Genomic DNA, 24220 nt, shown 5'->3' with positions numbered 1-24220 from the left:
GTTTAAAACCTGAATTGCTTTATCCTGGCCTTCTCCAAGGCTGGAGCTGCTGCAGGAGTAAGGTCACAGCGCTCCCGTCCCGACTTTATGACGTTATTTGGAAATTTGAAGAAGTTATTCAGATCGCAGCCCATTATTGCGACAGAACGCACGGGCGCAGCGATTTTGACAGACTTATTTTATTACAAAAAGAAGACCCGAGAGTCATCCTCCTTAATAACTGCACTGACAAGTGACAACTTCACTCCATTACTTTCCAATGGGAACATTACTCACACAATATCGGAAATGGGAAAACATTTTCGTGTGCTTTTCAACTCGGCGATGATGTATGAAAGGAGCCCATTCGTGGTGTCCGGCACCGCCATGGGGCGTTACTGAAAACCGCGGCCGCGTCAGAGCCCGCTCCGCGCTTCCAGCGGGAAGAGACACCGAAATCAGGAGGATCATCGGGATCGGGGACCGCTAATGCCTGTCGCCCCCGTCCCACAAAGGGTGGAAGGAAGAATAAACCCCCGGAGCAGCTGCCCTGGGGCGTGAGGGGAGGGAGGGAGGGAAGGCAGCGAGGAGGACTCCAAGTAAGAGCATTCTGAGCAACGCATTCACCCAGCGGGGATCCCGCGCTGCCGGCCCCGCTCCGCCGGGAACGGGCTCCTATCACCAGTTACTATGGTTCGGGGCAATGGAATGACGTGCCGGGGAATTAAACAAAGAACAAATGAAAGCAAGCAAAACAAGTGGGAGGGATGAAATCCAGTGTGCAGGATAACTATTGTTCCTCGTCCTTCAAGACAGATTTCTGCCTCTGAAAGTGCCACTTCCAAGAATACAAGGCAAAACAAAGCTTCAATGGCGCAAAGCGCCCGTAAGTGACATTGTAAAGAAACTCAGTGAAGGTGCCCAAATCCTTGGGAGGGGAGTTGTCAACTTGAATGTTTCTTTTTTATCTGACTTTTTTTTTGAGAAGGGACCCTGCCTCTGAAATGCAGGCTGAATATTTACATGCTGTCTTTCAGTTCTGGTTTTAAATCATCACTACTCCCTAAAAGTTACTGCAGCTGGAAATCACAAGCTGCACGTGGAAGGGAAATATCCACATGCAAAGCACTGGTAAATGCCAAAAGTGAGAAAATGTAGGGATTTCTGTTAGGCAAATTCCCTTCTAGGTGCTCGTAATCACAGAATCCCTAACGTTTTCCAGGGGAGAATCTTCGCACGCTCCACTATTTATAAAGATAAATTGTGCAGTGAAACAGAGATCTGATCTTTTATGCTTTTGTACCTATGACACACACAATATGTCTCATATCCTAGCAGAAAAAAAATCCACTCCAAACCACGCTGGAGCAACACTTCCTAGAACATTTTCTGATGGCACATCTACACAATAAGTGGTTCTATTTAAAACCTGGTGCCAGCAAACCAGAAAAAGTCTGGAAAAATTAAAGCACCTGCACAAATATCGTTGGAGTGATTTCCCCTTTGCACTGGAAATTACTTCATCCATGTAAAACTCGACCCAAGATGTCACGTCTGAGTTTGGGCACAACCAGACCCAGATCAGCAGTGCAGAGCACCCCAAAAGTAAAATACTCATCCCTAACAGTAGGTACTGAGACAGAGAGCTCATTTTATGTTTGAAAAACTCTCCTGGAATTCTGTAAGTATATAAGACAGGTAACACTGAATGTGGGAAAGGTGGTGCACTTTCTATGCCAGAAATTCCCTCACCCAGTGTGGAATCAGACACGGTTAGAATCAGCTTCTTGCTCAGTGAACCTCACAAATGCATTGTAAATCCTCACCTGCCCTATACAAGATTATTTGGTGGTCCCTGTTATCACATTGTCCAAAACAAAGGATATTAACTCTTCTAATATTTTGTCTATCTTATCACTTAAGGGGAAAATCAGCTGCTACAACAATAGCTTTATAACAAACATTAATACTCAATGTCAAAAAGATGAAATGCAGCATTTAATACACTGAACATGTTTAAAATACTCAACCCTATTCCAACTCAAAAACTGTAATTAGGAAGAATCAAATATTTTCTACATAGCCCAGTCCACTTCCAACAACAGAAGATCTAAAGATCACTAAGTAGATTACCTGTGCTAAATAACAAGGGGTAACTTGCAATTATTAAACAGAAATATATCTGATTCTGTAAGAGGTAAAGACATAAGTGACTGGGAAGAGAAGCACAGCAAGAAACCCAGAGCTAAACAGTAAAATATTTTAATTACACACTCTGTTCGTAACTACATGGAAAATACTGGTTGTCTGTTTCTTCAATTAAATAATTCCAGGTTATAACTTGGCACAAAAGCTGGATTACAGCAGAGTGGGTGTTAAGTACTTGAGAACATAGATTACAGGGCAATTCATTAAACAATCTCACCATACCCACCTTAAAAGACACCACTAATTCTGCAAAGGCAAATTATTATTACTTTTCCCAGTTATCAGACATTAAGACAACTATCAACACCCTCTCATATCAGTAAATATGGTTCTCACTAATTATCACAAACCAGAGCTTTAGTCTGTTTTTTAACAGCTGGCTTAACATTCTTCTCAAACCTTTCCTGTGACTGCAGATGGGTCTGTTTTTGTCTCCTCCCTTTCTCAAATTCACAGCTGCTCCAAACAGAACCATCCCCAATTCCCCCAATGTCAACACCACCTCCAGAGCCCTGGCAACACCTCACGCATCCTCCAGCCCGGACATGGATGGTCGGCGATGTTTCCAGGGACGCAGCAGCATCCCAGCTTTGCTTCCAGAGCTCTGACTGCTGGTGGTTTCTGGGCTGACACTGACATCTAGTGGGGATGGGAACTCTGGAATTCTCCCACCAAACTCCAGATTATTCCCACCAATGGGAAGAAATTCGCACAGCTGTTATCAAATATTGGTGTCAAAGCTGAGCTGCTTCTTCCCAGGCCACTCATTTTATAGTTTTCCACCTACACATTTGCACCCAAGCACAAATGCATGATTTCCTCTCCTTTATAGGAGCAGGAGAGCTGGGTTTAAATCAAAATACCTCTGGTTGGGATGGATACAGGATCCCTGTGGCTCTGTGCTGTCACTCAGAGCTCCAAAATGGTGACAAAACTTTCCACCTGCTGAAGGTGAAGAGCTCAGATTTCCCTCAGGGTATGAGGAAAAGGTCTGACTGGTTTGTATGCAGGAAGTGAGCATGACATCGCTTTGGAATAAAATATGTAAATTCTCCACGCTGACAGGGAAGTTGTGGGCTCCTAAACACAACTAACATGTAGCTACAACCCCCAAGGGAGTTATAAGAAAGCCCAGAGGGATTCTGAGTTTGCTATGATGTGCGTGACCTGTCAAAAAGCGCTTACAAACCACAATCATTCCTGCAACACGATCCCAGAGCTTTCAGCAAGAGGGCTTAAACCAAGGAAGCCTTCACTCAGGGCTTCACTAGCATCTCCCAAACTACTTCTGCATAGTCATGTTGCACCAGGCAACTTTCTATTTCATTTTTTTTTGTTTGTTTGATTTTGGGTTTTTTGGCCTCTCCATGAAGCAAAAAAACAGTGGTTTGGAAAGAAAAAGTTACTTTAATCTCCATCATTTTTGTTACCCTGAAAAAGGAAAAAGTGATCTGATTCTGTATATAATAAAAGCAGCATGGAGTAGTTATGGAATAGTTTGGATTGGGAAGGAGCTTAAAGTCCATCCAGTCCCACCCCTGCCATGGGCAGGGACACCTGCCACTACCCCAGGCTGCCCCAAGCCCCAGTGTCCAACCTGGCCTTGGGCACTGCCAGGGATCCAGGGGCAGCCACAGCTGCTCTGGGCACCCTGTGCCAGGGCCTCTCCACCTTCAAAGAGAACAATACCTTCCCAATATCCCATCTAACCCTGCCCTCTGGCAGTGGAAGTCGCATCACCCCAGGTCCTTGTCCCAAGTCCATCTCCAGCTCTCCTGGAACCCCTTCAGGCACTGAAAAGGGCTCTGAGGTCTCCCTGGAACCTTCTCTTCTCCAGGCTGAACAACCTCAGACCATCCTGTCCTCCTAGGAGAAGTGCTCCTGTTTAGGTCTCAAACAGAACCAACCCAATGGTAACTCCAAGCTGTTTTCGTTTGAAGTCACGGATCCACCCCAGCGCTCCTGTGTGGAGCGGAGCAGCCCAGCTCGGGGCTGAAGCTCAGGCTGTGTCCACAGCAGCACACACAGCACAGCAGCAGGGGCCCCTGGCTCACTCACCGTGAAGAGGTTGGACCGGCGCTTGGACTGTTTACGGACAGGAGTTGGTGTGTTGGCAGTGGGAGGAACGTCAATCCGCAGCTCCTTCTGGCTGGTGCTTGGAGTTGATGGGACAGAGGAGGAATAATCACTTAAACTCCCTCCTCCATTACTGGTCTGCAAGGATTAAAGGGAGTTTTAAACAGTGGTACGCTGCTTTCATGAAATGACAATCCACAGCTGTACGTTATTTACTCCGGATTTACACCAGATTTATGCAGAAGTGCAGCCAGGGCTCAGGGGCTCGGCAGGGCTGCCCTACTGCCACTTCTCCAAACATTTCTATTCCAAGCCCTTAAACATCTCCCCTGCCATTACTTTTTTGAACACTTGGAGCTCTGTTTATACAGCAGGCACATTTTCATTCTACACAATATAACCTAAACTGGCTATTAACAGTTTCACTTGTTTTCTAGTGAACAAGTAAGCAAAGCATTGGGGAAACCTTTCAAATCTGAATTTCTACTAAACTAAATTCTAACCTAAGAGAAAATACCCAGTGCCATGGAGCTGCATAGCTGGAGTTAAGCTTAGTCTGGAGACACCAGGTCACTGAGAGCTGATCAAGAAAATGAAAATAATTCAGGGTTGTGAAACGGCTACCAAAGGTTTGGATAAATCCCAACATATTCCAAGCAGCACAGAATCTCCTGAGCTGCAAGGGACCCATGAGGATAACTGAGTTCAGCTCAGGATTTGCTGAAGCCATCAGTGCAAAGATACAAAACTTTTAAGTAAGACATCCCAATCTACTCAAAGCAGCCAAAGCTGTGATGTTATGTCATAGTCCTGAAAGACAGCAAGCACCGAGCCTATAAAACAATAAATGAACAGAGGTAACAAATTCCTAGAAGCAGGAAGGTGAAGAAACCAGACAAAATGGAAAGGACCAAAAGGTGATCAAGAAAAAAAGTCTTATTTTTTCTTTAAAAGGACTTATTGCACATGGCATAAACGAGTACTAAAAACACCACTGAAGGAGGAGATGCTCTATGTGCTGATGGGGGACTGGGGCAGGACAACAGGGAAAATTCTGCCTACTAGGGATGGAAAACTCAGCAGAGGAGCAGCAGTGGATGAAGGGGCAAGAACTCACACGTATCTTCTGTGGGGCAAACAAACATTTGGGATGCAGAGAGAAGGGGGAAAGCCCATCTTTAAAGAGATCAAATTTCCTAGACGAAGTGAGGAAACGTGGTAAGAAGGTATTTCCAGAATTCCTGAGGAGAAAGGTGCCTGATGGGACTTCCTCCATGCTCCCTGGGGATCAGGATCTCAAGCTGCAACCAGCCAGGATGAAAAAGTACGAGACAATCCCTTACACCCAGCTGAAGCCTCTCCGTGTTCCAGTTCTCTTCTGATTTCTTGCAGCTTTTCCAAAGCAGGGAGCAGAGGTGAAGGCACTGAAAGTACAGTGGGGCTGGAAAGAGATCCCCTACAACATCCTCAAATGCCAGAGGAAATAATAGCAGAATTGGGAGATGTGTACAAAGAAAGGAGATAAAATAACATAATTGAAATGATCATTTTTAGTGTCCTAATGGGGAATGGTAACACTGGACAGATGAGCAGGACAACCTGGGAAGAAGTGGCCTCAATTACCTCATATTTGCTTTTCCTGTCTCTGTAGCAGCTTGTTCCCAAACCACTGAATGTGTTGGAGATGAGAATGGTGGCAAGGAAACCACTTTTTTTTTTTTTTACTGAAATAAACAGATGTATACCCTAAGAGCCTACTTCCCAGACAGAGAACATGAAGGATTCCCTAAAATTTTACCTTTTAAAGCCTTCATCATTTTATAGCATCATTTTACACTTTTTGCAGCTGTCTCTTGCATTTCTAAGTGATTTACTTTCCGAGAGTGAGTAACTCTTAAAGGAAAACACAAAACTGTTGGATATTCTATTCCCAAAAGACACACAGAGACTTTCTATAAAAGATGTCCTGCAGGCAATGTTTCTCTTCTCACATACCAAGCCCAGCGGATTTCCAACTTTGTAAATAAAGATTTCAGAATAAGCCACTGGCTGGAACAATGAAAAACACGAGCAGAGAAACACTTGCAAACCACAGAATGGTTTGGGCTGGAAGCATCATCTCATTCCAACTCCTGGCCACAGGCAGGGACACCTTCCACTGTCCCAGGCTGCTCCAAGCCCCAATGTCCAACCTGGCCTGGAACACTTCCAGGGATCCAGGGGCAGCCACAGCTTCTCTGGGCACCTTGTGCCAGGGCCTGCCCACCCTCCCAGGGAGGTATCTAAATAAATATTTTAGATAAATATTAGGTTATTTAGAAACAACCCTGTAAATACAAAAGGATTGTGATATGTGGCCTTTAATACATTATCATTCCTCTTTTAGTTTTAGTTTTGACATTCCAGAAAATTTCCAAAAAGCTTATCAATAATCAGGTCTTACACACAATGAAATAATGGATGGCCAAGCTGGCTGCACTTTGCCTTCAGTTAGTTTAATTTACATCTTTGGACTATCGTGTTGTAATAAAAACTGTCTGGAGGCATTGCGCAAACATAAATAATGCATCACTACAGATCTGCTACAGGTAGAAAGGAGCAAGCTTGTGTGGCAGCCACACCTGAGCTGCAGTTTTGTAGTTGATGTTAAGCTCCACACCCTTCCCAGGAGTGATGCAAATCTCCTTGGAGAATGACACTGCTGACAAGGAAACACAGCACTGCAGCCCACATGGATGGACACTGAGCATAGCCAGGGAAGGAAACGGAGCTGGGAAGGGGCTGGAGCCCCAGGAGGGGCTGAGGGAGCTGGGAAAGGGCTCAGCCTGGAGAAAAGGAGGCTCAGGGGGGAACTTGTGGCTCTGCACAGCTCCCTGACAGGAGGGGACAGCCAGGGGAGGTCAGGCTCTGCTCCAGGGAACAGGGACAGGAGGAGAGGAAATGGACTCAAGCCACATCAAAGGAGATTTAGATTAGATATAAAAGAGAATTTCTTTACCAACGGGTGTGTAAGGTCTCTCTGTCATAGAGGAAAGCATGGAGACCAGGCATTTTCTATCTCCTCTCACAGCAGAACCTAACAGCTGAATTCCAGGAAAACGAGCCAGTGTGAAAACAGACTGCAGGTTTCAAGGATTTATAATCACTGGTAAAACAATCCTTCCATCTTTACCTTCAAAACTGCAGTTCACAAGTAAGGTCACACTGCTGGGAATTCCTGGCTGCAATCTGCACGCCAGTTTGTCCGGAGCAGGGCCTGGATTCTTTCACACAAACAGCAACAGCTGTCGTGCCAGAAGATTTTCCAGCTGTTTATACAACAGTGCAAACCCAGGCCCAGCTTCAGGTGACTCCTCAGCAGGTTACCACCCCCCACACAGGCACTGAGGACCAAAGGTGGGGCCGAGCTGAGCAGCCTCCTGGGTTTGGGAACCGGATGATCTCCACTTCCAGGGACTGGGCAGAGGATGCAGCCCTTTGGAACTGTTTTTATTGGCACTGTTCTTGTAAGTTAGTATCTTAAAGTTGCCTTCCTGATACGTCAGGTGTAAAGGACAAGCAATTCCTCTAGTACCGGGATGAATTTAGGGAAAAGGAATGACTCTGTGGGGGTTTGTGAAGGAAAACGGAACTCATTCTTCTTTGAAACTAGACAAGCATATCATGCCTAGGAAGATTGTCAAGGGATAGGGGAATGGGGGAATGAAAAGTGGGATAGACATGCAGAGCACAGAGATAGAGAAGTGACTGGTCTGCACCTGTAAAAAGCAAATGAAAGACCTATTCCAAGATGCCCTGTGGCCAGTAAGAGGCCTCCAATCCACTGCACAACACTTCCTCCTCTCTGAACAACTCAGTCTGCCCCTTGAAGTGCTCCAAAAAGCCAGACAGTGAGCTGTGACAGGAATAGCTGAATGCAGCAGACAGAATGTAAGCAGTGCTGCACCATCCCTCTTGTTGACAGAGTATACAAAAGTTCTGTCCATCATGGTCACGAATGATAATCCTTGGATTTGAGAGTAAAATTCTTTCCGTGCATTCTGTGCTACCCTGAAAACCAACAGAGGTACCTGAAGTACTTGCAAGGGTTGTTGGCTCTGGGTATCAAGGGTTTTCAAGAAAAACCTTCCCCTTGACTGACATATACGTTGAAAACTAAGTCAGAAGGAAAATTAAGCAGCATCTACTACAAAGACAAGAGGATTTTGCCTTTGGAATAGGAAGCATGTTACTGTGTGGAACAGGCCTCTGGAAATATGTAACTACAGATACTCCTGAGAGCATTTTCTGGAAGGGGATCTTACTGAGGCATTCACCACCTCAGACTCCTGGACATGTGGATAGAGAAGCACCCAATCACACAGACAAGCCTTTCACAGAATCCCAGAATGGTCTGGATTGGAAGGGACCTTAAAGCTGATCTCATTCCAACACCCTGCCATGGGCAGGGACACCTTCCACCACACCAGACTGCTCCAAGCCCTGTCCAGCCCGGCAGACTGAAACCACAGAAGCCCTGGATGGTGCTGAGCCTTAGAATTCCCCCCAAGGTACACTAAGGACTAGCCTGGTTAAGGTGACACTCCAAACTTCTTTTTTTCCTTTCTCTACAGCCTAAGCTTTTGACTGCAGTCATCTGGAGAGTTTGCAGGAGTTCAATCCCCAGGATGATCCAACCAGAGATGGAACAGTATCCGACTTTATCTGAAGTGCTGTGTGTAACCACTGCCTCTGAAGGCCTTTGCTCCTGTGGAGAATGCAAGTGGCAGGGCACTGCACCGATAACGGGTTTGATTCATGGAGGAAATCTTCAGAGAAACAGCATTACACCAAGAGAGATGTTCCAAAGGGCAAGACACCAGCCAGTCTTCCAGCCAAGATCAGAGATGGCAAATCTTGCCCCAAATCATCTTAAACTTGGAATTGCAGTTGCAAAGTTCTTTTAAGTCTGGGATAAGGATTCAGCTTCCTTCCCTTAAACAAGGTCATACTGCCTTCAAGTGTAGCACAAAGGAGATACGACATGAAACACATTTCTGGCCTCTACTTTTAGGCATGACATCAGTCTCAGAAGAGAGACATCTTTGACTGGTGATGCAATTGCCCCTTTAGGTAATTATGACACCCGGCAAAGGCCGTAAAGAACATTATTTCACTTTTATTAAAAGAGAATCTAGGGAGTCTTGTCACAAAAGCTACCTTGCCTCGATTTTCCCAAACAGCTCTTATCACTGGCAAGAAGTTTGCTGCATAGGTGATGGTACTGGTCTAGAAATTGGTGTTTGCTGTTGACCTTCAAACTAGACTTGGGCAGGAAACCGGTGAGCCCCCAGATATTGATGTCCTTCATCAAAAAAAGCTTAATTAACAAGAAATGCCCTCAGAGAGGGCAAGTTCCAAGGATCTGCAGCTGTGAACTGGTCAGAAACAGAGTGACGGAGGAAACCCGGAAAGGGCAGAACCTCTCCCATGTGAGAACTTGTACTTCACCAGAAGGTGCCAGGGCTGTTCTGAAGAGCAGCACACCTCACTCAGCACCTGCTTTAGAAAAGGGAGGTCTGAACTCCAGCATTCTCTTTGGGCTCATCAGCAAAAACCACAGACACAGCCTGAGGCTGTAACAGGACTCAGCTTGAAGCAGAGTTAACTCACAGCAGAGAACTCTTAAGAACTCAACTGGCACCTGCATCTTTAGGGTTATAACCCAGTGGGAAAAGTTACTCCCTTCTGCCAAAAAGCAGGCACTGTGTGGGATAAAGGTTCATAGTCAAAACAAATCTTCACGTGGGTGGCACAAGACTGCAAAATAACCTGCAGATTATTGAGTTTAGACCGAAACCCACAGCAGAATGGCTGTGAGTATCTGGCATCGTTCAGTTTATATCCATCCCAACCACGGACATGCCCAGAGATTATCAGCTGGCACCAGGAAACAAAAGACACTGAGGAAAGGCATCACCAGGGAAACACAGGGTACGGTGCAACACACGTGGGTAGAAGTTGTGCAAGTAGGAAAATTTCGGTATTAGCCGTGTTTCTCAAAATACCATCAAGTGTAAAATTCCAGCACTCTAACCAATGGGATACAGCAGCACAGCTGAGTGAGAGTAACCACCAAAAACACTGCAAGGGGATGTTAAACCACAGCACAGCGAACCCTGCAATGATTAGCCTACTCAGATCTGCAGGCTGCTGGCTATCAATGAGAATGATCAAAGCAAGCTTATCAATTCAAGCAGGCTTTAAAGCCAAAGTATTCTGCTCTACTCCTTTGTTTTTCGAACTCAAGCCAATCAAAAAAAAATATCACTTTAAACTACAGATCACTGACAGCATTAAAAAAATTGCAATAACTCTCGAGCAGCAAAGAGAACACTTGAAATGGCATGAAAGACACCCGAGATGAGAAGCAGCTTATCAGTTCCTTTTCCAAGCATTTATTTTATCTGTACCTGGCTGATATGTACGGCAGAAACCTGGGCAGAACACACGGAGGAGTGGCTCGGAGAGTTGGGTAGAGATTTGCAGGGTCCGATTGAGAGCTGCTGTTTCTTCTTGGTGGAAACGATCTTCTGGGCAACTGGAAGGGAAACAAAACATTCAGGCAGGTAAGGCAGAGTGCAGGTGGAAAGCAGGGCATGGCAGGAACACAGAATGAACAACACACAAACAGCGGGGCTTCCACCACCAAAGCCTGCTCCAAAAATTGAGTGTATCACAGAGAAGACGAAGGGTGCTGGTTTTCCATGGAGACTCCAGCTCGGTTCCCCACAAGGAGAATGTGACTCTGAAAGTCTCATTCCACCAGGTGAGCACCAGAGGCTTCGGGGAGAAAATGACAAAAAGCAATACCAGGAATTCTCTGCCAAGTCTCCTCTGTGTTTATAACACCACACTGATAAAGCCCATGGTAGTGAACATATTCCCTTCTTTGGGATATTCTCCTGGCAGAAAGAAGATTCCTGGTCTCTGCTGCCAAGGAATAAGATGGATTTCCCTTTTTTACCAGCCATTGCACCAGGGCAATCCACTTTGGAGCCCAAACCAAAGATAACTGGAATATCAGAAGTGATAAAGGGTCCCTGACCCTTACTGAAAAAATACCTGGATTGGTGGTACCACACATCCCAGTGAACTTCTTTATGGAAAAAAGCCGTATCATGATTTATAATTTTAGTTTTTATTCCTTAGCAGTAGCACAGCTGGAAAAATGCCTAATTTGTTTTGCAATTTATTAAGACCTTTTCTTCAGCATGGAAGGAAAAGCAGCATTTATCAAAAGGATACAGGAATCAGAGGCATAAAATCTCTATACATGGCTTGGAAGACCCATAATAAAAAAGATCAAACAGAACTGATGTGAAATGCAGCAACTTCCAAATCTCTTCTACAGTTTTTCAATATAAACAGGTCAAACTACTTCAGCAACTCATCCCACCACACACTGGAACTTGAGTTCATGCTGCTAATTCCAATAAAGCCTTTGGAAACAGCTCTTTTTATGTTATAAATACATAAAATAACATTTCTTGCTACCTTTTGAGTCACAAATTAAAAACTAATCAAAATTTTAGTCCTTGGAAACAGGTAGTTGTGTAGTGGCTAATCAAAAATGCCACTAACTAAGTTTAGCTTCCTTGCATGCAGTTTTCTTCATGAAGGGAAGCACTTCATGAAACTTGTGCCAAGGAGTCTGTGGTCACTTGCAACACCTCCACCAAAACCAGCGACATTTATTGGCATCTCCTTAAAAAGTCCCCCAGAAACTCACTGGAATTAAGGCAACAGGACTCAGTCTGTCTTGTTCAGAAAACACAAAAAGATAATTATGTAAATTCTGAGATTATTTTCCCTCACTACATTATAACACAGGCAGGGGCAGCGTAAGCATAGTTTCTTCTCAAATGAATGCAATTTTAATAACAAAGTGGTCTGTGGCTTATGTTTTTTATGTAAATGAATGATGGCATAACCATGATTTAGTGAGAATACATTGTATAAAGAATGGCTCATATATATGAAGAAGCAGCTTCATTAGTTACATCCCACCTCCAATAGGCCTCTTATCATCATGAAAGGATGATATCAATTAATTTATCTTCCCCTAGCATATTGATCATAACCTTCATCAGCTAATCATGTTTAAATTAAAGGGGAATATCTTAGCACTCTGTCATTTCAGACCCATTGGGTTATCGATCTGGAGCCTGGGAAGCCATATATTAAAATATTTTAAAACACATTAGTGAGCGAAGAGAGCAAACCAAAGGTCAGATCTTAACATATGCACATGGATTTGTCTTCATGGTATGTGGTAAAGACCTAAATTAAGACCAAAACGGAACAAAAACCACACATGAATGAGAACTACCTCATCTGCAAAAGCTCCTGCTCTCACATGGGACAGATAATTAGCCAAGGAAAATATTTACCTCTCCCTTTGAGTGTGAGTTCAGGGGTGTTTGGTAACATCACATCGACACACAGCACAGTGTGGGCAAGGAAGGGGAAGGAACAGGGAAAGAAACCTGAGACAGTCAGAACTCGTCGGCTCAGACACACAACCTGAACATGAGCAAAGCACCACGCTGCTCCAATCCCTGTCCAGCCACAGCTTCTCTGGGCACCCTGTGCCAGGGCCTGCCCACCCTCCCAGGGAACGATTCCTTCACAATATCCCATCCATCCCTGCCCTCTGGCAGTGGGAAGCCATTCCCTGTGTCCTGTCCCTCCCTCCCTTGTCCCCAGTCCCTCTCCAGCTCTCCTGGAGCCCCTTCAGGCCCTGGAAGGGGCTCTGAGCTCTCCCTGGAGCCTTCTCCTCTCAGGTGAACACTCCAGCAACTCCACATCGTTATGCTGTGGGCCCCAAACTGGACACAGGTGGGGTCAACATAGACCCTTCTTCACCTCAAATTTCTTAGCTCCTCACTCCAGCACAACAACAATATTCTAAAAAGTGAATAAAAAATTCAAGAAAGCAGAAATATTTGTCCCAAGCCTTCAGGTTCTATCTCATTCCCAAGCTGCTTCTGAACACAGTATTTGAATTTAATACTCTCTAAAAATATTTATAAAACAAATGAATACCAACTTAATCTATGGCAGGTAACAAAAATAATCCAGGGAGTGAGAAGCATTTCAACTCTTTTAAAAAATCATTTGAATTGTCTGCACTCAAGTTATCAATTTGGGACAGATTTTATTGCAACGTATCAGTAGTATGAAAAGCTAAACAAAATTCATGTGCAAAGTGAAAAACTCTTCTGCAAATAAACAGAGATATGCCACGGATACTTAAAGTTGTAAACAAGGAGAACAAATATTTAGTTGGGGGAGGGGGACTGCCGCTTTTTTTTTTAATACATTTAAATTTAATTCCACGAGCCAGAATGACTGGGAGTTGTATTCTGCTGGAAGGCATTGATAATGAAAAGCATGTGAAATTCCCGCTCCGAGTTGGGAGGGAAAGCTCTTGGCTTGAATGCCTCTTCTTCCATGCCTGACCTGGCGCACCACAACAAAATTAACCTTCCAACCTCCCGCCACTTTCATCTCCAATGCTCTGTTTTGTTAGTCAAAACCCACTCATTCCTCAGCATCTCCCGCTCCCTCCCGGCCATGGCTCTCAGGGAGCCCTGAGCAGGAGAGCTTGGAGCCGCACATCGACATTTCCACGCTCCAGCTCTGCGGATCTCCGTGCAAACCACCGTGTTTTCTGATGGAAAAATGTGAGCACACCCTCATTTTCCCCAGGCAAAGCTCTCCCGTTCTGCTCTCAGGGGTGACGAGCAGAGGACTGAATTCCCTCGTGGGAGGAGCAGGGCTGTGCCTCCATAACAAACCCACTCCCCCCTTGGTGCTCCGTTTGGGAGCTCCCCCCCACCAGGAACGCTGGTGCCAGCGGAGCTGCCCTGACAGAGTGGTCTTGCCCTGGATCAAAGGGCTGTTTCACATGTTAACTCCTCCTCAACCTCATCAGCACAGCTCCATCCAAGGACAGTAAAGGCAGAGACATGAGGGGAAAATACTCCCTAGGAGAAGTTCAAGGCACAAGGTGAGAGTCTGATCCAGCCCCACATCTCGGAAAATTGAGAACGCTCTGCAGCACCCAAGAGACGAGTGGAAGGTCTCATCTAGGCTGAGACCTGATTTCTCCCTGCTCCTGAGATGGATCCTGGAAAACACCCAAAGGTACCAACAGTCTGACCGCTTTTCATTCCCAGTAGGCAGGGAATACAGTTATTCCTGTGCTCTTTGCTTTAACTAAGGAAAGCTTGGAATATGAAAAGGGAAGACTGGAGGCATACGAGATCCGTAACATCTGGTGCCATTTCTCTTCTCAGTGATCACAGCACAGGGGTGCTGCGCATTTCAGGAGATACAAACACTCTTTTCCAATTACCACTAATTTAAATCAAAACTGATTTCTCATAAAAACCTGTGTAAGACCATTCATCTCCCTCTGCACATCCAAGAATGAGTAAACAGCAGGTTCAGTTAAAAGCTGCCACTTGTGCAAAAGATGGGAATACAGGAAATTTTCCTTCTCTGATGGACAGACAGAAAACGGTTTTCAGTTAAAGCTGGAATGCTGATGGCTGAGTGAAAAACATCAGCAGGGATAAACATTTGTTTAAATAAATACCTGTTTTGACTACTAGGGGGAAAAGGTACAAAATTGGGAGTTTTGTGTCAGCAAGTATTTGCTTTCACCTTAAAAAACACAAGTGTTTTTTTAACAAGTTAAGATATATCTTAACATTTTTACAGCAGCTGCCTTTTAGCTTAATATTCCATCTTTACAGAGTAAGTAAGGGTTCAATAAAAGCAAATTTATTCCACAATTACATATTACAGAAGAGGCAGTAATAACTACCAGAGCAAGCCCTAACCACAAACACTTCCAAATGGGAAACATTAATGTAAGTAGCCACTATTAAGGCCACTGTGCCTGTTATTTTAAATTCAATCCATTTTGTAGGCTAAACAACCTTTATATTTCTCCGTTTAAAAGGAGAGGTTGGCATCCCACTTTTCAGATGTAACAAAGAAATGAGTGCTGGACAGTTCTTATGTTGGAGTTTGGAAATGGCAATTTATCCAGCAAATTCCTGGCCATGTGCAGCCAGAAATGTCTGAAGTTACTTTGCCCTGAAGAAGCAGTGCCACTGTAAAGTCACACCAGGAGAGAGGAGCTCCTGCTATGCACTGAGCACAAACCCCCTCCATGCCCTGACAGCCTGTGGTGGAACTTCCTGGGAGAAACCTTGATGACCAAAAAAGATAAGTCAAATTGACCAAAAAGATAATAAATCTGTAGTGCAAGGCACCAAAAGCACTAGCAAGTTTTACAGGACAAAGTGCTTGGTTAACAAATCTTTGCTTCATAAACCTTGTCTTACAAGATATGAAAAAACAGCTGTAAATCAGATTTGGTATTAAATATCTTTAATCAATGCCAACATATACTTTTTTTTCCTCCACAGGTAACTCTAATTAACACTGCACATCATTTATTCCCAACTTCCATGCAAATCACTGCCTGCCAAGACTAGGCAAGCATATATACCAATAAATCCACTTGAAACAATCTGGCACCTGAAGCAATTTAAAAAATAAACCTGTGTTTTCTCCACTGCTTGAACTGTCTGCAAGCAGAAGCACATGAGTCGAGGATTTATGGGGAACATTGTGTCAGACACCCAGGTGAACTCCTCTACACATGGATTTACCTCACCAGTACCCCATGGAGCTCTGCTGAGCTCTCCACAAGGGCAGAATCGAGGCGTAAATCCTGCTACATCCTGCACAGAGTTATGACTTTAAATTGCAAAGGTTAAAAAATGTTGAAACAAGGAAAAAAGTCAAAGGTTCAAAGAGAATGTTGTCAAATGATACGTATTGTAAAATGTCCATAAAGGAAGCAAATGAGTTGTTAATTACTCTGTAAAAATAGCATTCTTAAGGATAACATTGTTGTATGTATTTAATTTTAGGTCAAAACATAGAATCACTTTTTATTCATATCAAAACATAGATTTAAGTAACAGAAAATCGTATGATGCTTCAGGATTTTACCATCTTAGTGAGTAATCTACTCCCATTTTGAAGCAGCTTAATGGAAAGCCCGTTGTGGGGCAGACACTACCAAAGGACTGCTTTGATAGAGAACATTTCTGCTTTCTGAAGATTCATGCACACCCAGTGAGCTCACTACTGAGCACAGAAAAGGACACAAAGTGATAGAAAACTGCTAGCTATGTTAGTGCATCTCAGATGCAATCAACCCTCTAGAAAGAAATGAACTAATCACATTTACTAAATCAAATTCAACTTAACTTGTGTCTCATCCAGATAGTTCTATTAACTTGCCTTAAAAAAAAAAGCTGACCAAAAAACCCAGAATAATCAATGATTTTTTTTTTTCAACTGCCAATATGACACAAAATTGTTACCTAACAACCCCAAGTCTGAAGTCACAGGTGCAACCACACTGTGGGATCACATAGCTACAGCCAGATAGGGCACAGCTGGCTCCAAAACAAGGGCCATGACTGATGGGATATCTAAGAAAAAAGTTATAGTCACCTAATGCTTTGGAACAAATATCACTTTTTTCACATTAATTATTCACAGATATTATTCCTCAAGATGTGAGTATTCTCCTCAAAAGGAGCAATCAGGTTTACTACAGCAACACCAAAGAAAGGGGCATTAACACATCATTGCTTCTAAAGCAGTCTAAGCTTATCTATGCTGTTCATCAAACTCAAGCTGGAGAATGTTCTGTACTTTAAAGAAAAGCCTCCCTCAAACCAAGGACCAAAATAAGATTAAATAAACCACCTCAGCCCATGAGCTCGTGTCCCAGTGAGCCACCAAAATCCACCTCTCAGGCACACAGAGGCCTGCTGAAGAAGAGCTAAGCTTTGTGTTACCAACATCACTGCTTCAGTGCAGGTGGAATAAATCCTCTCTCAAAACTCCCTTCAGAAATCCAGCAGCAGATAAGAAGTCATCTCCTCCACCACTAAAGGCCAAAAATCCTTTGGGTTTGTGGGTTTATGCACATCCAGCTGTCACAAAAGCAGTTCCCTGCCAGAGCAGAAGCATCATAGAGCATTTCACATAAATCTCCCAAAACACATAAGCCCCCCCTTTGCACTTTAATCATTTGCTAACAGTTACAATAAGATTGTATTAAAAATTTAAACTGCCCTACTTAATGCAATTTACCTCCAAAGGTCCATTTCCAGAGAATGAAGTCGAATGATATAAATGTCGAACACTTGATCAGATTTATGGCGCCCAAGAATATTTCTCTTGATACAGATCTGACGAGTGAAGGCTAATGGCTTTAGTTTTATTACTTTTTAAGCGCTTAATGGGAAAATGTAGACATTTTTACAAGACTAAGCTCCAGCAAGAATGGTGCATTTAGAGGATGACAGCAGAGGAGAAGCTGCGTGCTCTCCGTGGAAATGACCGGTTAAACGGCGTTATTCAGCAAGAGATTAACACCAAGTATTTATCCAGGCAATTTGTCACACAACAGAGGCCTGAGTGCCTCCGCTAAAGTGCTGACTCTACAGTCAAATTTCCAGATGGACTTGGGGCCAAAATCCCAGGGAAAAACAACTGAGTCACACTGGAATTGTAAAAGCGGACGCTGAGTGATGGTGCCTGCAGGTGATTAGGGAATAGCCGTTTCATTCTTTAGGAAATCCCACCTTTTCATCCCAACCATGCTCTCAGTGAACACAAAAAGTACTTCCCAAATACTACAAAGCAATAGTTTCACTTGTCCAAAACCACTTTTTTTTTTTTCCTTTTTTTTTTTTTTTAAACTGAAAGACAGCTGGGAGTCCTCAGATTTCAATTAATGTCAAGGTACTTGGCCAATCAATCACTAAGAGCTATAAATTCCTCTCTATTTCTCATTAGTTACACTATTGCACAGCTTAAATCTAAACATACCTTTCCGGGAGACTGTAAATTACCAGGCCTAAGACACAAGCGAGTGCGTCAGGCATCAGGAGGGGCATAAATGATGCGAGCGAGGCGATTGTACATGCGCTCAACTCCAGCTGATTTACTCCTCACCAGGGCTTTTTTCACCCAAAAGTAGCAGCAGCAGAAGTGCTACCAGCAGCACTCCATCTCCTGCAGTTTGCATATCTGACTTGAGACCAGTAATGACCTGTCTTTATTAACATTAACAAGTTTTATGCCCCAAATCCAATTTTCTATGGGAAAAAATATTTCTTCAGCATCTGCCAATAATGTTCCTTCATTAAATGCAGATAGAGCTTGAAGAAAAACAAACTTCTGCCTTAATTTAAAATTGGTTCTGCAGCTCTGAAAGCCTCTTCAAAGGCGAGACAGTGCAGAAGTTACCTGACACAGCAGGATCTTGTGGTGAAACTGAAAGGAACCTACATTCACACATTTATTAACAAAACTATTCAGTTTTTAGTCATCTTATAATTTTTACCAGCTTTATAATAATTCTTGAACTAAAGGTGATAAGTCAGCACTCCACAGAGGCTGCTGAGGTAATGCACTTGTCACAGATGACCAACGTGTTCCAGAAAATGTCTTCTGTTAGAGTTAGAATTTATTCAATGTTTTGGAACACCCTGGTTATCTACGACAAATTTAACTTGAAGTTTTGAAAGTTGCAGGGAACTTTCAGTCCAGGGCTACAAGCAGCCGGAAAAAAAAAAGAGAAAAACATCAAAGAAAACCAAACAACAGCAAACTGTGACCAATTATCAGCAGATAATGAAGTGAAGTCACACATGGAGACTGTCAGGGGACCCATCAGGAATCACAGGATCATACAGGCTGGAAAAGCCCTCTAGAATCACCCAGTCCTAGAAGCACCCCAGCACTGCCACAGCCACCACTAACCACATCCCCAAGTGCCACATCGAGATGCATGAGTCCCTCTGTTTTCCTAATCTCCTAATGAAACCTGTAGAGCCCCTGTGTTCACATTTAATATTTGGGATGATTTTCATAACTGAGGCGGCCCACGCAGTCCCATCCACCTGCCAACTAATTTTCCTTCCTGATTTTAGCTTACTTTCTCACCAAAATGCAGTGTGCCTTGCTGAAACAAGTCCACATGGATCCCAGACTGGTACCCCTGGAAAGACCAAGCTAAAGAAATTACCAAAATACACAGAGACGTTGTTCAAAAAGTAGCTCTGTGTTCTCCAGACTCATCTCTTAAGCTGCACAATATGACGTTGTGCTGGATTCTCTCTTTTCCACAAAATATTGACCAGATCCTGCAGCAGAGAAGGCACAACCTGACCTCTCTGCGTCTGCCTCACACACAACTCCAGTAAGAAAAGAAAGGTTCTGATGCAGAGAACAACAGTCTCGATGTTTAGGAGTGGCCAATAACAGAAACTGAAATGAAAGGAGGAGCTTACAGATGAATTTCACTTTGCACCGACATCTGATGAAAATCACACAAAACGATCGGTGCAAATGCTTTTCTTTTAAGAGGGAAGGGGAGAAATTCCAGCTTTGGTGGGCACAAGTTGCCCTGTGCAGCACCACCTCAATTTCAAAATTCATTATACACAATTAAAGATTCTCTGCTTTATAGAGAAGGAGGAAGGAAAAACGCATCTCATAAACTCAGCAGCAGCGCTGGAAGTTTGTTGGTGCAGGAATTCCGAGGGAATGCCACCATTGTGCCTTGCTCCACGCACAACCCCCATGAATCCAGGGAGGCTTTTAAAGGCTGAATTCATGATACTAATCCAGGCCAAGCAAACAGCTCAATGGGATTTGCATATGCATACGGATTAGCTGAAAGGCAACGATTTGCAATGCGTTTCGGAAATGGCTTTTGAGGAACCAGCTATGCTAATAATCAACTTTGATGTTGAAAATGTGTTTGTTATACAACAGAGCAAGTTACAAAAGGATTATGTTTATTACACCGGTTTTAAACGTTTGATAGCTCAGACAAAAGCATCTCTTCATTATAAAGGGGCAAGGCGGGATCTTCCCTTTAATAAATGTTCCTAAACACACCCAGAACAGAATGAAGTTACAGAAAGGGCATCTTCCCTTCCCTTTCTGTCTTCAGACAACACATCTCATGGGTTATCTCTCAATCTTCCATTCATCAATATTAAGCCAACAAAGCCATTTTTTTTCCAAGCAAATTTAAAGAAAAATCCACAAAGGACAGTTAAAACCAATGGCCAAGGGAAGATGAATTGAGGATACTTAAATATATATATATATATCTAACTTTAGACATTTCATGTTGCCCTCTGTATGAGAAGGCTTGCTGGAGAAGCTGTACAGGGCATAAAGCAGCAGACGAGGTGAATGGGCTTTAAGATTTGTCAATAAAAAATTAAGAAGAAAAAGTCAGATTAAATGATCAAACCATAATCACAGAAGCGTAACAAAGAGCACAGCAGTAGGAAGAGAGAAAAAGATAAGCTAGGCAAGGCAGAGCATCCCCCAAAATGCAGCAACCGAGGCACAGTTTACACAGAACACTTGGAAATAAAGCAGATGAGGAAGAAAAAGGTTCTGGCTGTAATAAAGCAAAATAAACTGGCACTTGGTGGAGGTCACGCTCTGCTGAGGCCCTTCCCGGCCCTCATCTAACCTTTTGGTCAGCTCCTCTGCAGCATCATTTTGCAGCTGTTAAAGAATCCCTGCTCTAACAGGTATCACCAAGCAGTATTTCACTTTATCTGTTTTTAAACCCTCCCCTCTGGACACAGCCCTGACTGAGCCCTGCTAGCAGCTGTGCTGTGCCATCGGTTTGCTGTTCAGGTCATGTGGCCCAAAAGGAATCCCAGAAATTGTCACTGCTCTTCTCAGCTTCTGCCACCAGCCCCACCAGGAACTGCAGCATGACAACGTTTACTTATGGCTTATCTCTGTTCTGCGTTTCCTGATGTCTTTACTGAGAACAGCAGAGATTTGAAAATTAAGGAATTTTTAAGCTTCCTCCTTCTTCCAAGATTTTTCGCTTCTGTTTCTGCTTTAAGTGAAAACAATTCCTGCTTGCTTGCCAGACACTTCACAAATGTGTCTATAACACTTTATCTCCCAAGCTCAACACACACGAGTCTGTCACAGACTGGTTCTGCCTCTTACTCTCATGTCTACTGTAAAATTAAAAAAAGGCAATTCACCCCTAACAACCAACTTGTCTCCTGCCCCAGGATTTCAGTTAGAGAATATGACTTTACTGGACTAATTCTGAATTGTCACTACTGAAACCTGAATTCTTTTGCATTTTGCTGAGATTTATCAATGATCTGGTTTGTCTATGAATTTGTCTATGTTGAAATAGGTCTTGCATTTATTATACTCACAAAAAAAATTAACAGCTGTCACCTATTGCATAAAATCAGCAGCTCTGCTCTAGGTTTAAGTAACCTGCCTTATTGCATACGCTTCTTATTAAGACTTAAAGTGCCATAAAATAACCGCTATAAAATTAAAAGTCACATGAAAAGTTCTGCAAGAGATTATGGTTTTCTACAAGTCACCTACCGAATGACACAGCGGAGCTAAAATCAAAATCAGGTCCCTGGAACTTTTACGGGCATTACATCATTCGATTCCTCTGAGCTCATTGTAGCACTTCTGAAATTCCACACCCTGGACTACAGCTCCTCATCCCATTATTTAACTCCAAACATGAGAAGATGGATGCAGACAAGTCACAGGAAGATTGCTTTTCTTTCCTTCACACATTTGTGGATCCAGGGGTTGATAGAGCAGTACCAGTCTCAAAAGCCCCAAAACCCGCAAAGTCGCTGCAAATTTCACAAAAGATTTGGCAAGAAGGTGAAGTCTGTGCCCACCAAAAGGCACGGCAGCGTCACTGGACAGCACCAAGCATGAGGGGAACTGCACAGACACCTCGTAACTCCTCGGAGACAACAGAAAAAAAAATATCTTGAACTGTAATGTGTAAAGAGTGAAATCTGGTAATCAGTCAAAATATAAATCCAAGGACTTGGATCCATTTTCCAGCCCAATCCTACGGACACCAACTGCTCCCCAGGATGAAGGCTTCATCACGCCTGTTTTGCCAAGCCCTGCTTAATTCATGCCTATGTTATATATAAATTTCGGATATCGGTTTATTTATTCCTGCTTGCTAACACTGGGCCTTCCTACAACAAGGCGCAGTCTGAGTTACACCACCAGAACCTGTCATATACAGGAATGGCGCTGCAAGATTACCTGGAAGAAGAAACATTTGTGCAAACAAAAAACAGCCACCAAAAAAAAAAAAAAAAAAAAAAAAAAGAAAGGAGTGAAGTGGTTGTTTCCAAACGAAACCTTCTCATTTATTAATGGCCTGTAGGAGTTACAGGCAGGCAAAAAGGGTAAAGTAAGTGTAAGGACAAAAGCATGAGCAAGAGCAAAGCTGAAGTAAGCTCGGAATAAAACAAAGATTTCACGAGACGAGGGTGACCAGATTTGTGTGTTTATATTTTTTTCTTCCCAGCCGATTTCGGCGGCCGGAGCGCTCGATTGTCCGGGCGCGGCGTTGACACAAAGCCCCGAGGGGCAGCGCGCGGCCGCCGCCATCACGAGCCCCTCACGAGCCCCTCACGAGCCCCTCACGCCGCGGCTCCGGCGCCCCCTGGCGGCCGCTCCCGCCGCGCTCCGTTACTCCCGGGGAAACGGAACGTGGACTAGGATCAAAATGCGAATTTTACGTTAAAATCAAGGTCTTAAAACGAACTTAAAACTGAAACAACTTCAGATGAACGGGAGCTTGGGCGTTTGTTGATGCAGGCTAAGCCATAATATCGGGGAAAAGAAACTGACCCCCTCGTGTTACTTTCTCATTAAAAAAAAAAAACCCAAACAAACCAGGGAAACACAACCATGCAAGCAGCCGAAATATTGATTTCCCAGCGGTTTTGGAGCATAGGGGCCTGCCAGAGAGTCAGCAGGCTGATGCAGGCCGTGTGTGACCAGCCTGAGCGCTCCGAGAAGCACATCAGCGCTGATGCCACGTTCCCGCAGGCCTCAGCTGAAATCCAAGAATTCCATGGAATTCCCGGAGCCAAAGGAACCAAACCTCTGCCTCAATCTGCCCTGCACCGGGGTCGCCACCATCCCAGCCCAGCTTCCCAAGCAGAGAATCCCTCAGGCCGCATCCAGTGCCAGAGTGAACGTGGGATCTTCCCAAAACAGCTGTCAGGATGGGACCGATTTACTTCCCTTTTATTTACTTCCCATTAGGCTGATTAACATTTCCTAATGAAAACACATCTATAAAAGCTGCCTTGATAATGCTGATGGCACGTGACAGCCCTTCCCCTCAATCGGCTGCACCGGGATTAATTTGTCATCTCCCATCCCTTAACGGAGAAATGGTGCTTCCAAGTTCGCCTTTTACACGCCTCTGTTCAACACCACATGGGAAATAAGATTTGGATCTGGAAATAAAATACTTCTGGTAGATTTTTTACACAGAGCAGACACATTCCTTAATAAAATGTTAGTTAATTTGCAAACAAAGCATCCAAAAACACTGGCAGCAGCACAGCACCAGAGCAAAGTGCAAATTGTGAGGCAGCAGCGGCCTCTGCCATCACGTATCTGCAACTCCTGCCTCAATACTCACAGATTTAGTGTTATTTTGGGCACTTTTAGATCAAGATCTAGGTGTTACAGACATCTAGATGAGGTAAAACAACCTTGGGTTGAACTGCTAAGCTACGGAGACAAACCCTGTTGTTTCACGCCCTGTGGGAATAAAATCTTATCCTCTAAATATTTGAACATTTGTTCCTTTGTGGCGTCAGAGACTCAGGTGGCCCACAGTTAAATGGGTCAGGGAAAATCCGAACGTAAAGCAAGGCAAGATGTGTAGTTATGAATACACCGTGAACAGAAATAAAAGCAATTCTCATGCATTAATGGTACATCAAGCTAA

At 43.8% G+C, this 24220-nt stretch overlaps 1 protein-coding gene across 9 annotated transcripts in view; it reads right to left on the bottom strand.

Moving 5' to 3' along the window:
• Nucleotides 1–24220, bottom strand: part of AGAP1 (ArfGAP with GTPase domain, ankyrin repeat and PH domain 1) — a 305411-nt gene that overhangs the window by 158501 nt on the left and 122690 nt on the right. For all 9 annotated transcript variants that reach the window (XM_040068863.2, XM_040068857.2, XM_040068859.2 and 6 more), the window contains 2 exons: nucleotides 10716–10843; nucleotides 4246–4401 (listed from right to left, as the gene is read on the bottom strand). In XM_040068863.2, the coding sequence (XP_039924797.1) occupies nucleotides 4246–4401; nucleotides 10716–10843 (284 nt within the window). The remainder of the gene's footprint in view (nucleotides 1–4245; nucleotides 4402–10715; nucleotides 10844–24220) is intronic.

The sequence above is a fragment of the Hirundo rustica genome, chromosome 7, assembly GCF_015227805.2.
Source record: "Hirundo rustica isolate bHirRus1 chromosome 7, bHirRus1.pri.v3, whole genome shotgun sequence".
In the NCBI taxonomy this organism is placed as follows: Eukaryota; Metazoa; Chordata; class Aves; order Passeriformes; family Hirundinidae; genus Hirundo; species Hirundo rustica.
Note: the sequence above shows the minus strand (reverse complement) of the source record. Positions and strands in the feature narration are given on the sequence as shown.